The 16,904-nt window shown below is 41.2% G+C and overlaps 1 protein-coding gene across 1 annotated transcript in view; it reads left to right on the forward strand.

Moving 5' to 3' along the window:
* Positions 1 to 1,045: 1,045 nt before the first annotated feature.
* RASGRP1 (RAS guanyl releasing protein 1) overlaps positions 1,046 to 16,904 on the forward strand; it is a 40,094-nt gene continuing 24,235 nt past the window's right edge. Inside the window, exons 1-2 of the mRNA XM_075711835.1 lie at positions 1,046 to 1,077; positions 3,595 to 3,764. Of these exons, the coding sequence (XP_075567950.1) occupies positions 1,046 to 1,077; positions 3,595 to 3,764 (202 nt within the window). The remainder of the gene's footprint in view (positions 1,078 to 3,594; positions 3,765 to 16,904) is intronic.

A 16,904-nucleotide genomic window follows, 5' to 3' on the forward strand; every position in this document is an offset into this window, starting at 1 on the left:
GTGCCAAATAAGCACAGAGGCTTATAAAATAATAACCGTCAAGGCGGGTATCTCAGTTTTGTGCCCCCACCCCAGCACCGCGCAGCCGCTTCCTTCCAGCTGCGCGTACCACGGGGGGAGCGCAGCGCGCTCCCGCCGACGCGGGGCCGAGCGACCTGCGCACCTTCCCGACAGCCGGGCCTCCCGCCAGGCCCCAGCCGCGGACCGCCCTGGGTCTGCGGGCGGAGAGGGGCCGCGCCGCCCACGGCCTTCGAATCCGCCGGCCGGGGCCGGGGCTGCCCCCCCCCCCCGCCCGCAGGTAGCGGCGCGGAGGGGCCCCCGCCGGCCACTCCACCCCTCCGCCGGCCGTTGGCGAGCCAGCCAATCAGCGCCCGCGGGTTCAGGGCGCGCGTGGGTCCACCCCAGCCGCTGTCACGTTACCGCGGGCTGGGCTGGGCTGGGGGGGCCCGGCAGCGGCCGCCGCCGTCGCCCCAGGCGAGGTGTCGCGGCGCGGGGAGCGGCTGGGGTTCGGCCGAGCGCTTGGCTGCGCTCGCCCCCAGCCCCCGGCACAGCCCTCCCAGGTGCCCCGGCCGCGGCGGTCCTCGGCCGGCGTGGGCGGCGTGCCGCCGGCTGTGAGGCACGCGTGAGCGCCGCCGTGGGGAGGGGGCTTGCCCGGAGGGGAGCGCCTGCCCTGCCGGGCCGAAGTCGTGCCGTGGAAAAAGTTTGCGGCCGCTTTAGAGCCGGGCGCTGCGAGCAGGAGAGCGTGTTTCGGTACCTGGTAGATCGGGTGGCTTCAGAGAAGAGCAGCCCAGTAGCTCAGTACTTCCTTCTGCCGATAAGATCTTCGCCTGCGCTCGTCACGGGTGGCGGCTGCCGCCGCCGCTGCCCCACTTGAATTGGTTTCAGACTCCTCCCGAGGCGAGACGGGGAGCGGGAGAGCGGCGAGGCGGGAGGAGGCGATGCGCCGGGCCGCGCCGCTCCCCCCGGCCTCCTCCGCACCGCGTAGCACCGCTCCCTGCGCTGCTGGCAGAGCCGGCCGGGCGGCGGAGCCGCGGCTGGCACCGACATGGGAACCTTAGGGAAAAGGAGAGAAAACCAGTGAGTTCGCCGTTCCTCTTCTCTTGTCCCGCTCCCGTCTCCCGCTGCCCCGCGGCGGGGCGGGCTGCGGTCCGGCGGTGCGCGGCGGCGGGGGTCTCGGGGTCACCGCGCCGCCGCGCCTGAGGGCGAGGGGCCCGCCCGGGGCGGCGGGGACGGGCGCGATGCGCTGCCCCCGCGGCGGGGCTGGCGTGGGCTTCCGCGGGGCGCGGGGCCCGTAGCCCGGGCGGCTGGGGCTCGGCGGGGGCCGGCCGAGGCCCTCCCGGGTGGGAAGGAGAGGGGGAAAAGAAGCGCGGGAGGGGGCGTGTGGGGGGAGGATTTTGTTTCGGCCTTTGGAGTGCAAGTATGCGCCGGGCAGGTCGGTCAGCGCGGGCTGGGAGAAGCCTCACGTTACGGTCGCCGCGGGAGGGGCGGCTCGGCCCTGGCCCGGGCTCCGGTCACCTGCGGCACGGCCGGGGGGGCGCCGAGCGGGGGGCCGGGGCCGGGCCGGGGCGCAAGGCTGTCCCCTCCTCGGCGGGGAGGCGCCACCTGCCCCGGGTGTCAGCTCACGAGCTGATGCCCATTTGTCTGTGGTTTCTTCCCCACCGCCAAACAGCGGGCAGTGGGAATGCAGGGTGTTCGGCGTCGTACCCCCCCCCGCCCCCTCCGCCCCATGTCGTCCCCCCCCCCCGCCCTTCGCCGCCCCCCAGCACAGCTTTCATCTATTTTTGATGTCAAGTAACTGCTGCAAGGGGACCTCTTCTCATGAATGCTTAGTTTCAGAGGCGTCGCCGGCTGAGTTTTGCATGGCCAGTGTTGCCAAGTCGGCTGCAGTGTTACTGTAAACTTTTTTGGGGGTGTGGACACTTTAGTTTTTCTACGGTCTGTTGCTAAGACCTAAAATATGTTCTGCCATAACTCCTACTTTATCATTATTGCATTGCTAGGATCATCTGCCCTGTGTTGAAGAGGCCCTTGAATACAGTTGGGAGAGGGGTTTAAGCTTGTAAAAAGAAAACCCTGAAAGCTGATCAGGCCCTTGCTCTTTTTATATAAGAACAGGAAGTCAGATCACAGAGCTAAGAGGGAAATTTAGAGAAAGGGGGAAGGGAAGAGAACATTCTTTGCATAGGCACTGTCAGCCTAACTATGAGGAGCTGAGTGACGGTCACTATCACTGCAGGGTCAGGCCTGTATTTTCCTGACTTTGAAACTATGGAGGCCTGGGGTCAGTGTTGGGTTGTAAGTGGCATCGTGTGCAATTCTGTGGCTTTCCCAGCATTCAAATGTGGGAGAAATTTAAGATAAGACTTGAAATTCACTGGGATGAGGTAGGGACCAGTCTGTCTTCATAAAGCGTGCGTATTTCCAACTTCATCCAGGAGTGCCTATACGGGGATGTTTGTGTCTTTACCTTCCGAATCTGTATGTAATGTGCACACTGGATAAATTTCTATGCCTTTTCTTCCCAGCACTGTCGGTTTATTAATAAAGTCTTGCATAGAGTTCCAAGAAAAGTTGCCTGAAAGCTCAAGATAGCATCTTAAAGGTGCCGGAGTCACTTGTTTAGGAAGACTGTAGAGTGTAAATTGTCCCTGAAATAAACCCAAGTTTTATTGAAGCAGCAGTGCTTGTTGCCCTTTTGTGAATTGTGTGGTTATACTCTCAAGTCAGATTTTGAAGTGGTTCCTGTTATTTGCAGGCAAAAATGTTTCAGCACTTTTCATCAATATAATAATGTGCCTATTTACAGTTTCATACAGAATTATGAACTTGTATGCAAACAATGAACATCCTTTTGTATTATCTGTAAACATACACATTCTTGAAATCTAAGCTATTATATGATCAAAATACAAGCCTAAAACTAGATACATGCTTTATTTTGGTCTCTTTTACCTGTATTAGTAAAGACGCTAATTTAGTCATGTATGCAATTTTAAAACTTAATACAAAATAATAGTATAGAACAGATGCAAATTAATCTGTTGGTATTTCTAAATGTGAAATACTCCACTGTAAAGTTGCACTGACAATTTGTTTACTTAATAGTTATTTTCCAAATGAAATTAATAAAGCTAGTCTGGAGTTTTCCAATGTCTGTAATATTTGATTATAGCTGGGTTTTTTTGCCTTTACTTCTGGTGGGCACACAAATATGTGGTGGTAGATTACTGCATAACAATATTGCTGTTACATAGTTTGAGGAGATTTTATGCTCGTGCTGAAATCATAATGTAAACGTAAGTCCCCACAAAGAAACTAGACTTCTGGTACTCTTGACAGATCATTCAAGAAGCTCTATAACCGTGTGCTCTACAATCCACATTTAGCAAGAGAAAAAAAAAAAAAAAAAAAAAAAAAAAAGAGTCCCTTACTGAGCAGCCTCTTAGGTGTACGTATTAAGTGGGAGGGTTATGTCTTTCAGCACCCTAGCTACAGGGAGTTAACTGTCCTTTAAATCTCTCCTCCTTCCCCGTGAAGTGTAAAATTTACCACTGGATCTTCTTGTATTTACTCCACGACTGTGCTTTCTTTTAGGCAACCTGCCCAAGCATGCAGCACTGCCCCTGAATCAGCACTTGAGCTGAAGCAGATCAGTCATTGTCCCAGCCTCTCAAATCTTACCCAGGTCACGATGGTGCCATTGGGGCACTTAGCCAAAGGGGCCACTTTGGAAGATCTTCTTGAAACCTGCATTCAGTCTTTTGGTGAGTGTCTGGAGGTTTTTAGAATCGTATTAATTTGTTTCTGTCCTGGCTATTTTTAGGTCACTTACTAGTGAATTACATTGATTTATTAGTGGAATAGAAAGGTGTAACTGAGAATTTTCTATACTGTAGGTGACTGCATATTTTTATGATTTTGTGGATCTGTTTATGCATATGCGTGTAATATATTCTAAGAGATTAGTGTGACTACTGCATTTTCTAGAGAGAATACGACAAACGCCAGTCATCTCTACTTCTATGTATGTTTTTTGTTGTTCCTTCAAGTATGAATTTGGTAAATTTCAGCAGGTAATCATTACATTTTGAATATTGCAGTAATATTCTCATAATGTGCGTAATCAATGTGTTTATATTAAACATTTTGAAATGAGCAGGGCTATTTTTAAACTAGGTGAAATAACATTGGATTGTTTCTTGCATTAGCAGTATAGATTTAAAGTTGTTTCTCTACAAAAGAGAAAGAATCCAAACAGAAGTCATAACTGTATGCCTTTTTGAGCCTATCAGTTATCCATTTGTCTTTTTACAATAAGAATTGTAATATATGGACAAGCATGACTGTTGCCTGAGCCTTGTATTCTTAGTTTCCTTTTTCAACGTTTTCATTAGTAAATATGTTTATTTTTTTATTATTAAAATATGTTAGTACTGAAGACACTCAAAATAAATCTGAATAATTTGCTTGTAAGTAGAGCACCCGTTCGTTAATGCTGTCTTTCAGTGCTATGAGCTTATTCCCAAAGCATATGTGGCAAAGTCTTAGTTGCAGAATAGTCCTTAGAAAATAAATGTACTTGAACACCCACTAAGTTCTAAAATAATTAATCTATATAGTTAAATAGTAACACGTAGTGCTGATCTAGTGATACAGCACATAAATACTGGATAAACAATGACTAATCTTTCACATTCATTGGAAATGCTTTTTTTTTTAGCTTTAGAGCCTTATAATTAGCATGTGCAGAGAAATGAATGTCTGAGAAAAGTTCATGGAACATGTAATTGTCAGTAACATTTTGTTTCTTTTTGGCTTGTTTTCTCCTCATTTAGTTATTGTAAAATAACTGAACTGTTATAAAGCCCTAATTCCTAAACAAATGTTGATTCATATTTTTATAAGTTTTGGTTCATTGGGAGTGAGATAAGACATCTAAAGCATGTGTAAGACCTTCGTACAGTTTTAATATTGTGACTACTTGACCAGTATTAATGTCCACCTGTCCAGTTCAGCTATATATGCATGTGAATCTTTCTAAAGGGTTTCATACTTCAGTTAGAAAATGTACCATAGTCCACTAAATAGGGTTTTCGTGAACCTTGACAAGTGGTACACAGGTCTAGCAAAGTGAATTGTAGTGCATCTGCAAACATAATCTTAAACTCACTAAGGACTGCTAGAATTATGATGTGTGCTGCAGCAATTTGCTCTTCATTGGGCAATTCATAGTAGTGTCTGTAGTTGTACGTCTTCTGTAACATTATGCATGTTCTTAAGCTATGTTGGAATTTCCCAGTAGGGTATTTAAATAAGTTGTGAAGTGCAACTGTTACAACTGTAGATAACCTATATAACGAAGTTCCTTAAGGAGGTTCTTGCAGCTACCAACAAAAACACTGTGCAAAATTCATTCACATCATCTTGCCAATAAAGAAAGAGATGAAAAAAGCTTTAATCTGGGAATTTGAGGAGGGGTGGGGGTAGGGAGGAAAATGGTGGGGAAAAAGCATAGTTGCTGAATGATTACAGGTAGACTGAGTGATTGAGCAAGTTTCTTCCCATGCATAGTACTGAAGTAAAGCTATCACCCTGTACTCTAATAATTCTATTCAGACTGAGGTTATATCTTCAGTCTCAGATATGCTGACCGATAATATGTTGTGTATTATTCTAGAAATTCCTATGGTGACCTGAGCAAGTTTTATTTCAATATTAAAAATACAGAAGCCCCCAAGACCTAAACACAGATTTCCTTTGTGTATTTTAAGTTTACTTTCTTGAAAAAGCCCTTGATTCATTTGCTGCCTAGGGTTAAGGAGAACAATAGGCACTAGATAGAGATGATGATGCTTCACATATCCGAATATGTACTGTGTCATGTTAATATTATACTGCACTTGCTAATATTACAAATACAATTCCTATATAAAGTATGCAGCTGAATTCATGTTCCTGGACTCAGTTATACAAGTTTGGAAAAAGCAAATAATATGTAAGCAAGGCTGCCGTCAACAACAGTGTGTAAGGGGAAGTTGGCAGCCTTTTGCCATATATGCAGAGAATATCACAAGAAGGTCTAACCAAGAAGGTATTAAGAATTAATACATACAGCTATGAAGAACGTAAGTATAAGCTATTTATCTTACTGTATGGATAAGAGGAAAAAATGAGAAAGGGGGGATATGCTAAGTTGAAGTTAAGAGTGAGAAGGCTAAGCTTTGCCACGGTGTTGTAAATGGATCCCAGGATGTTTTGTAGAAAGACAAGCTGTGTCCAGAGAGCCAAGTTAATCCAAAAGCTATGCTAAGGAGGCAAGGAACAAAGATTCGATCTTGGAGTTAGTGATATTGTCTGTGGGTCTACAACAGTGCCGGGTAGAAGATGATGCTAGAATGTGGACAGAATAGTGTGAATTACAATGGTGGTGGTGTACCTGCTAGTTCCAAAAGTAAAGAGTTAGGAGACCTTTTGTTTTCTTATTTTTTTTTTTTTTTTTTTTTTTTTTTAGAAAAGACCAAAAGCTTATTCAATGTAATTAACTTAAACATCTGCTTTGGGATGATTAGTGTGTGCTCTTTCACCTCATATTTAGTCTTCTTTAGCTGGAACTGATGAATGATAGGCATGTGCTTTAGAGACACAAACAGGGAGGGTCATATGAGGTACTGTGAAGTCATGTAGATGATCACTACATCTGAGAGACCAGCATTACACCAGTGTTTATTCAATAGTATGATGAGAAGGAGATGCTGAAAGTAGAGGTTTCTTCAAGTCCCATGAAAGGTTGCATCAGGATGAATAAGATGAATCATCCTGCAAATGAATTGCCAAAAGTAAAGGCAACAGAAAAGCCAGGATGTAAGCTAGGGCAAGAGTTCAGGAAAAGTAGCATGATGAGAGACTGAAGGCAGGAAGTGACTTAGAAAGGAATATTGGTCCTGAGATTAGGAGAAGATTTGTAGACACTTGAAACAGTTCTCATCAGTTTAAAGAGAAGAGATTTGGTTATCTGGGACAGTGATTCAAAACATGTTCTACATGACTTGGAAGTTCTCTCAACATTGTAAGTAGCTACAGGATGCTGTTAGTGCTATGATCTGGATTGACAAGAAGAGCTGTAGAGCACAAGTGAATGCATCACGTGATTGCCTTGGAAAAGAAGGGGAAGTGTAGCATATAACTGGAGCTGACAATAACTTTTAAAGACTAAAAGGTGATCATGTGGAAAGAAAGAGAATCATAATAGTGAAGTGGAGGAAATCAACAAAGGGAGGAGAGTGCACAGAGAAGAGCAGGAGGTAGGGCAAAATGATTGAAAAAACTAGAAAATACAGAGGCTGTAGAAAGGTTAGATTCAGTGAAACCTCTCCATCAGAGAGCTTAATTCTGAACAGAAAGGTCATAAAGAGAAAATTAAAGGTAGATGTTCAGCTGGCAACAAGATGGCTGAAGTTGTGAGTTCAGGGAAGCAAAGAAGTAATTAATAGATCTTGGCTTGGAATATGACAGGTTCAGGAGGGAGATAATTTATTCTGGAGGAAATCTTCATTAGTGACTGTGATTCTGGAGTGGAATTGTAAGTAGAAGAGTGACTTTAACCCCCTGCATCCATGTTTTTCCATTATGTAGTATATAATATGCCTGGAAAAGAATGTACTTTTGACTGGCAGACAGTTCTCTGAAAGTCAGTATGGCTTCGTCTCCTACTTTGTTGCTAGTTGTAAAGGCACTTATTCTATCAGCTTTGTTGTTGAAACCAAGAATAGGGTCTAGTTTGCTGGTCCACGGCCATACTGACTATTTAATGCTGACAGTTCAGTAGAACACAGGAAGTATATGCTTAGTAGCACAGCCCTACTTTTTGCTAGTTCTTGTTACAGTAATCTTTGTGAGACCGCATGAATGTGTGTTAACATATATTTAGTCCAGAAAGTGTTACAGATCAGAGAGGAAAAATATATCAGCAGTGTTCACTTCACTGGATATCTTAATTTGGTAACTGCATATCTGCTAACTATAGAAATGAAATAATAATTGTTCATAACACTTTTCACCCTAGGCTATCCTCATGCTGCTGTGAGCTTGGTGTTCGGACTATGTGTTAGCAAGTCAGTTTCTATTCTAGCAGATATTTTTTTCTATTTGTATCTTCACTATATGTTTGTGCATGGTAAGAGGTCCCTGTTTATTTTATAAATGTACCTTTTCTTATCTTGAGTAAGGTTTAAGTGTGCTTATTTTTTTAAACAAATACACCTCTCAAAGATTCGATGAACTATTTTAACATGCATTCAAGCTTATAGACCATGTAAGGTCAGAGGGCCTTTTCCTTACATACGCAAAACATTTGTTTAAATTGTTTTTACAAGTGTTTAAAAACTCTGTTGCAATCAGAACAAAATCTATCTTCAGCATAGTGTCAATTTGCTATCTCCCTGCTTTGTCTGTAATAAAGTCCTGAAATGTTACTTAGAACTACCTAACAAACAATTCCAAGAGTGCACTTGAAAGTCGTAGTTTATACATACACTTGCGTCTTCTTAAAAACATCTGAGTGTCCTTTAAGAGCCGACAAATCCCTAAGATTTCAAAATTTTAGTATTATGAGGGTATTTCTGTCCTTAACCTTTGAGTGCGAGATCTTACTCATTTGCCTCTTACATTTGGGTACTGGAAGCCTGTTTACTGTAACACACAGAAGACCTATGCTTATCCTACAATTCAGGTGCTTCAGTTACTGCTAGACAAGATGAGTGTGCTCAATGGAAAACAGAAATCGTGAAATATCATCTTCAAATGCGTGTCGCCATGCAGCATCTCTGTGTCTGGTTTCTTAAGCGAGATGCCAGTAAAGGGCTTTAGGAAAATAACTGAAATATTTCCCAAAGCATGCAGCATAATTCTATGTGGAACCTCAGCCATGAAAAACTGTTTGCAGCAGAGTTAGTTGTTTATACCGCTGTGTCAATTTTCAATACAAAAAAAAAAAGAAAAAAAAAAAAGATTTAAACCCATGGCTACTACTTTTTAAAGAAGATAAAAATCATAACCTCAAAGATTAGCAATGTTCTTAATAAACTTTATGTGGACCTAGTGCAATCTGCAACTTCTAATGGTCATAATACTCTTAGACAGCTAGGTCTAAGAGTAGGTTGAGATGTAAATTGTTCTGCAGTGTCTGATCAGTGCTAAACTATCTTGGTGCCTCAATGTGTGATAAAGCGAGATGTTTGTAAATAAACCTTAGAAATTATGGAAACCACTTGCAGACTGATCTGGATGAAAGATGCCACAGAATTGTTTTGATAGAAGTCAGAAATCTGGCAAAGGTGCTGGTGCTGGTTGCCTCTTAGGTGCTAGCTGCCTAAAACTGTACAAGTTAATCATAATTAACATTTTCTAGAATAAAAAATAACTACATTATCAGAGCTGTCTAGTTCTGTGAACTGATAATATTTTTATAACTCACTTTTGTATCAAGATCATGCAAAAATATATTGAGTCTTAGGAATTCTTTGAAAGCCAGGTAAGTATTGCATCCATTTTACAAACAATGAAACGGGCAAGTTAGAGTTCACTCATTAGGAGAGCCGTAGCCATCTCCTCCTCTAAAACACAGAAAATTTGAAAGTTTTATCCGTTTTTTCCCCTTTCAGTTATCTAGAAAAACCCACTCTACTCTTAACATAAGTACATTCTTCCAGTCTAATTAAAACATACAATAACCAGTAAAACAATCACAGTTCAAATACTGAGTTTATCTTTATCCTTTTACCAAATTTACCATATACCAAATTGTAACACAGAATTGTGACTCAAAAGCAGTTATGTCTTTGAAGGCATACGCACACCCACAGAAGGCAACTTTGTTCATTTACTTTTTTCTGTTAGGTTTGCTTGAACAGTCATTTGTTTTTATCTCATGCTCCACAAACTTGCAGGGTTCCACCCCTCACCCCTGAAGCCTAGGCTGAATGTTGAGGTCTCCAGTCCCCCCAAAAGTAGTTAAAGTTTGTTCACGGTATCACTCTGTATTAAAATGTTGTTGATCATTGTGTGTTAAGTAATCTGGGTGTGATTTGGTCAAATACAGTGCTGAAACTTTAGTATTGCCTGGCAACAGAAACTATGTTAATGATCAATTAATGACATTGTGGGAACAGAAGAGTCATTACTGCTCTGTAGAATGCATGACGTGGGAACAGAAGAGTAGTTACTGCTCTGGAGAATACTAAGTGCTGTTTAGCTAACTATTAAAGTTAATTGTGATTGTACCAAACTGAAAATAGATTTCTTTTTTAACCTGATGTCTATGGAAAAAATTTTCCTGAAGAAAAGGAACTTTAGATATCTTTATATATATTTGAAAGTTCTATTTAGCTAATTTGACTTCATTCTTTTTAATATAATTTTCCAGAGTCAAGAAATAAGTAATAAAAGAAAATGAAGAAAACTTAGACTTCTTGCTTTATAAAGCAGTCTCCCATTTACTTATATTTACCACAGGGATATGACAGAAAATTCTGTCTTCATACCTCTAAAAATAACTTCAGACAAAAACTATAACTTTTATTTAGCAATGCAAAAAAGCTTAGATAACAATAGAAAATAATTCATTCTCCTGAGAATGTTGTATAAATTTAAGTCTGTCGTCTTCTCAATCTATGTATGAAGTTGAAGCAAAGAATAAGTCACTTGTTCTTTAGGCGTCCCCATACATTTTACTTTCTATGTTACTTGGTTTGGTTTGTGTGTGCTTTAGTGTGAAGTCTTCCAGTGTTTTGCTGTGTATCGCCAGGTATGAAGACGTATTTTTGCACTGCTTTTTTAAAAGTCTGAAAAAGAAGGGGTTTCCCTTAGACTGTTACATAGTTCAGTAGATCTTTCTGTTATGCAGGACAGGCTGGAGATTTAAAGCTAACTTGCTAAACATGGTACCATTTTTTCCCCCTATCACTGAGGTAAGTGCAACAGCTGGCAAAAGGCAAAGATGAGAGAGTACCTATATTGTGATGAAAGATCATTTAGAGATATGCCATAATATCTTTCTTTCAAAATACAGAACTCCTCTGGTAGAGAACAACAGTGTGAGATGTCAAGAGCTTCATTTCTATTTCAACCTTTACATTTTTTTTTGAAAAAGATTCATCTTCAAAATACTCACTTGGGTATGGTTGAGATGGTCTTCTCCCTTCCTCCAGGAGAACCAGTTATGTTTAATGTCAATCTCCAGTATGTAGTGTTACTCTTTTAAAAGTATACATTAAAAAAAAAAAAAAAGTACTTGTTTAGTTTGAATAACATACAAAATGATCAGATACCTTTATTAGTAATATTAAGAAACGCCCTGCAACAGTACTTAGGAGGCATAAGACTCTTACTCTGTGCTAGACCATTTGATACAATGGTGCCAATAAAGCTTTCACTTGAATGCATGTGGGAATGTTTCTTTGATGAAAATTTGGCACACTGCAGCTAGCTTGAATCAGCAACTGGGGAGCTTCTTCTGTATGCAGATATTTGATAGAGCTACCTGGTGATTAGGTATGTTTTAAGTTTGCATTGAAGCTGCGGGGTTTTTTTTGAAACTTTGGTTCTTTTGGTCCAGGGTGAACAAGAGATGTTTCAGTCTAAGGATGAACTGTTGTTTAACCCTGGCCATCAACCAAGCACCATGCAGCTGCTTACTTACCCGCCCCGCTCAGTGGGATGGGGGAGAGAATTGGAAGGGTAAAAGTGAGAAAATGCATGGGTTAAGATAAAGACAGTTCCATAAGTTTAGGGGGAAGAAAAAAAAGAAAAGCAAAACCAATAAGCAAAAAACCTGAAAAACCCAAGAAAAACATGCGATATGAAAAAACCCTAATTGCTCATCACCAGCCAACTGATGCCCAGCCAGTTCCCGAGCAATGGCAACCCTGGGAAACTTCCACACAGTTTTTATTGCTGAGCATGACATGATATGGTATGGAGTATCCCTTTGGTCAGTTGGGGTCATCTCTCCTGGCTGTGTCCCCTCCCAGCTTCTTGCCCACCCCCCAGCCTATTTGCTGCTGGGGTGGTGTGAGAAGGCATGCCCCAGCTGCTGGGTTAGAAGCTAGTTTGCCAGAGAGTCTGCAAACACTAATCCCAGAAATATATCTAGAAGTTAGAGCAAAGACTAGGAAGCTGAGGTATGTAAGGGAGGGAAACCTGAAGCAGTGTCAGAAATATAAGAGCAGGAGTAGAGCTGGAGCATGCATCAGTAATGAAAATCAAGGACAGGAGCTGGGATCTAAGCAATCTGCAACATCTGCAAGTCCCTGGGAGGAAAGCAGCTTGATTTCTGCTAGTCTGTTACAGTTTGAACCTTTGGATGGGGCTGACTTCATGCTTCCTTGGATCTCATGACTGGCTGCCCCAGGATCAATCATGCAGTTAGAAGCTTATTATAAAATACTGCAGTTGTGGGATGGGTAAGTGCTAAGCATGCAGCTGGGTTCAGTGGTCAGATAGTGATACTGGCCTCAGAAGTTTCTGATTCTGTTCTGGGAGTCTCATTTGTCTTATCCATCAGTGCTTATGCCAGCACAGCTGTGTTGCCAGGCATTACACTTGAATTATTCAAGAGTTGCCTGCAGCTCAAAAGCTGCACGTGTCTCCAGTATCATGATTTACAGCTCTGAAAAAATCTTGAATGCTCAAATTACGTTTTGTAGGCTTTGGAGAAAAAGACTATTTGATTAAGAAGTTCTCATCTAAATTTGCTAAAATCAGTATCTTAAACATGCTGTAGAACAATGTATGGGGGGGTGTTAACTTTTTATCTTGTTCTGTGTACTTGATCTGAATTTCCAAGGCTAATGGAATGCTTTCCACCCACATTTCATTTGGTTTCTCCAAAGTACATTTTAATTTCTCAAAATCATCCCATTTCCCCTTGACAAGAGCTTTTATCTTCATGTTTTTGTTTCAAAGAATTACCCACCCAGAGTTCTTTCTGCAAGATGTAGCTTTCCAAAAGCTGTTTCTGAGAGAGGGTGATGGCTTTCCCTTGAGGTTTTTCTCCCCTAATGTTCCCTACCCTCACACAGAACAGTCTTATTATCCTTTTTGGATGCATATTAGACTCACTTGTGTCTTGGCTATATCTGCGTTGTTAATGAGTATTTGGAGGAACAGCAGTGGATTGTGTCCCCCCCCATTCTGTAGGGAGTTTGAAGGAGGAAGTGTCTTGGAGAAGTGTCAGGTTGAAGTTTATAGGGTTTCTTCCAACATCTGTGTTTACTTGGCTTGTTTAGGGTTCTGTTGGTGCAGGATTGATCACAAAGTAGTATAATTCTTTCCTCTCTGGAAAATACTGATTTGTTCTCATTTTAGTTTTGGAGTTTTTCCTCCTAAGACCGATTACTTGTGTAAATAAGTTTATGTATGACTCACTTAATAGTTACAAGCATGTATGGACAATAAGCCAGTTTAAAAAAAAAAAAAAAAAAAAAAAAAAAAGCGCTTTAGTGCAATTCCCTGAGTGTTTTGGTGCTGTCTGCTAAACATTATAGCATTCTTGTTGCATGAGGCAGAACACCACCATCCTGTATAGAATTAAATGTAAGCTGGAGTGCTCAAGACTCCACCTGCTTTCTGCTGCAGCTAAAATTAAAGCAATCATTCTTTTACCTAATTAGTGCGTCATCTTTGTAAGGACATTGTAATTAAGTTACATTATTTCTGAAATGTATTAAGCACTTAAAATAATGATCTGAAATAAAGAAAAACTCACTAAAGACAAGTACAAAGTTCTACACTTAGGGTAATCAGTTGTAAAAACAGTACAGTAAAGTCCTTGATATACAGCATTTCTGCAGAAAAGGATCTCAATGTGAAGACAGTTTTTGAAACTGAAAATGGTTTAATGATATTGTACCACAGCAGAAACTCTAAGGAGATAATTACATGCATAGAAGGATGTGTGTGCTTATTTTTTGTTTTAATATATATACACATTTTATATGTACATTTACATGTAAAAAAATATATATGTATGTAAAGGTATTATGTACAGGATATTAAAAATAATATTCTAACTCTGATGCTAAGACCTCCTCTGGAGTACTGTATTCAGGTTTGCTTCATAAAGGTGCAAGCTGCAAAGGGTTCAGAAAAGGACATCAAAGTTCACCGGAGATCTAGAAAACCCAGCTTCTGAGGAAAAAAATTGACAAATACGGTGTTTCCTAGCTCAGAAAAGAGACGAGGGAAGCAATCCATAAATAGAGAAAATATATTGATAAGGGAAAGAGAATGTTTTTTCTGTCTGCTGGGGGCCAGGCATAATGGGCTTAAACTGCCCAAGTTGCCTGAAGTCTTTGATTAGACAGACAGTAAGGAGAACTCTCTAATGATGGAGATGCTCAAGTGCTGGAATAAGTCACCTACACAGGCTGTGAAATTGTCATCACTGCAGAATTTTAACAACAAATTAAACTCGTTCTGAAGCATACTGGCTTCGAGAAAGTCGATTCTGCATTGGAGCAGGGAAATAGAGTACATTAGCTCCTAGCCCCGATTTCTGCCATCAGCTGAGCTTTCAGCTGTCATTAAAAAATAAAGGCTTTTTCCAACTCAAAAATAAACACCCTAGTTTAAGTTGAATCTGCTTGCTGACCCTCGGTGATGGTGTCATAGCTTATGAGCAGGATGGTGGCTTCTTATGAATCTGATTCTGATCAAATGTGATCAATTTAATGCAGAGAGTTAAATGACTACCTCTGTTACAGGCTACCAAATTCCAACACGGTGATAATAAGCCTGTAGTAAGACGACTACTATGTGTTGCATAAGTTTTAAGCTAAAGTTGGGGAACAGAGTGTTTTCTGTTTGTGAAGAGAAGATCCAGGAAGTATTAATGAAATACTCATTAAATATTTCATTCAATTTTTGTTGCTTCTAGCCATTCTAAGGTTATCTTATAGTACCACACCTTGCATGTGGGGCAGAGACATTGACTTATGGCTGTTTCAGTTTAGTCACTAAACTCTAGCATGCATTCCCACATGTACCTCCATATTTCATATGTCTGTGTGTTTCGTCAAGGTCTTTGAGATGTTAAGACCTTAAGAACATCAGAACTCCGGTTTTCAAACCACATGCTGCTTTAATAATCTTTGCAGACATTTATAATACCATCCCCACACCATCTTCTTTAAGCCACCAGAAAAAAAACCCCACTTTGCAGAAATCTTGAAGTATTTTATGTAGCACATCAGTATAGCAACCCACGACTTTCTGCTTTGCACTTAATAAGACTGCCTGGCAATTGCTTGATGCTTTCTTGCATTGTTTTTGATGCTACTTTTTGATAACCACTGGATGACTTCAGGGAGTTTACAAGAAGCTATTCATGTTCTTAGTAGCTTAGTCACGGATCACGTGATGTCAGTGCTCTCTGATTCACTTCTGATTCATTTCACATTGTACGCTAGGTGATACAGTTGGAACCTGCTTATGAAATAAAGACAATGCTTATGAAATAAAGGCCTCAGACCTAGAAAATCTAACTTCACTTTTTTGCAAAATTCAATTCAGTTAAGACATCTTTGGCATTCTTCCTGTTGCTTTGTCATTGCACTCATGAGTGGGAAGCAGTACAACAATCTTGTCTAGGCAACATAGTCTTTCTGTTAAGTATATTTACTTGGCTTGGTGAACGTCAGGACCTGGTGAAAAAGCAGGCAGTTTGCTCTTAAAGCCTTGCTTATTGGCTTTTGAGTACTTTCATTCTTTCAACTATTCTAGGAGCAAGCGATACTTCAGTTATTTCTAAATCACGGATCACAGGGAGCCACCAGTTGGATGGTGCAATAGAGTGGCTGATGGGCCTAGAACCCTTGTGTGTTCTGAGTCTCACATATGCAATGGAACTTTTGTAATTGTAGTTTTTAGTGGCTTTGTGTTACTACATAGATAATAAAATATTTAGCCCTAAATGTCTTTGTGCTTTCACTCATGTAGTTAAATACTGGAAAAGTGTATTTAACTCCTGCTTCCTTGTTTGCTTCAGAGAATATTTATTAAAACATCATAGTACAATAAAGGCATTTACAGGAGGAAAAGCATGTAACCAGTGGGTTATTTGTATTTTGCTGCAGTGAAACAAAGCTAAGGCTTATGCAGTATTTTGCAGCTTTCTTTAAGGTAAATTGACTAACTGAAACACACCCATTCCACCTCATTTAGTATTCACTTCGTGGTTTTTGCTCAGCAGGGTGTGTGGTTAGAAACAGGTATGCAAACGGAAACAAAAATGAGTCTCAAAGTTTTAAACTGCTGGAGGTTCAAGAGAACGCTGCAGAGGCATTCAGAGGCACTCTGTAACACAGTCAGGAAAGCCCTCTTATTGGCTCCACCATTTGCACAAAGACAGTTTACCATAACTTTTGTTACTTCCTTACACACAGCTATGTTTAGCAGGTTAGCTCTCTGAAAAGAAGTGACCTAGTGGTCAGAGGTGCGAAAGACCCAATGACAATTCTGAAATTGAAACCGAGCTGGAGTCTCTTCTCAACTAAAGCTCATTTTTACCAGTTTAACTCCATGGAATTTTTTTGAATTATGAATTTGTGAAATACAAATGGAAGAGGTATCAGACTTCATATTTTTCTTTTTAGTAACATTTGCCATATCATGGTGTATGCACTTGAAAAGTGCTTCCTTTTAAAATTGGGCAGAAAGATGATGTTAAATATTTGGTACTGCACGCGTTTGTAAAATGTGTTCTGCTACAATTCCATGCAGGCTTGCTGTTCAGTGCTGAACTGTACAGGGAACCTTAAGATTTTTTGCTGCAGACTGCTTATTTGTTTTTTTTAGACCATCACTAATACAACATTTTTCTTTGTGGAGATGAGCCTTTTAGTTGGGTG

The sequence above is a fragment of the Pelecanus crispus genome, chromosome 6 (genome assembly GCF_030463565.1).
Source record: "Pelecanus crispus isolate bPelCri1 chromosome 6, bPelCri1.pri, whole genome shotgun sequence".
Taxonomy (NCBI): Eukaryota; Metazoa; Chordata; class Aves; order Pelecaniformes; family Pelecanidae; genus Pelecanus; species Pelecanus crispus.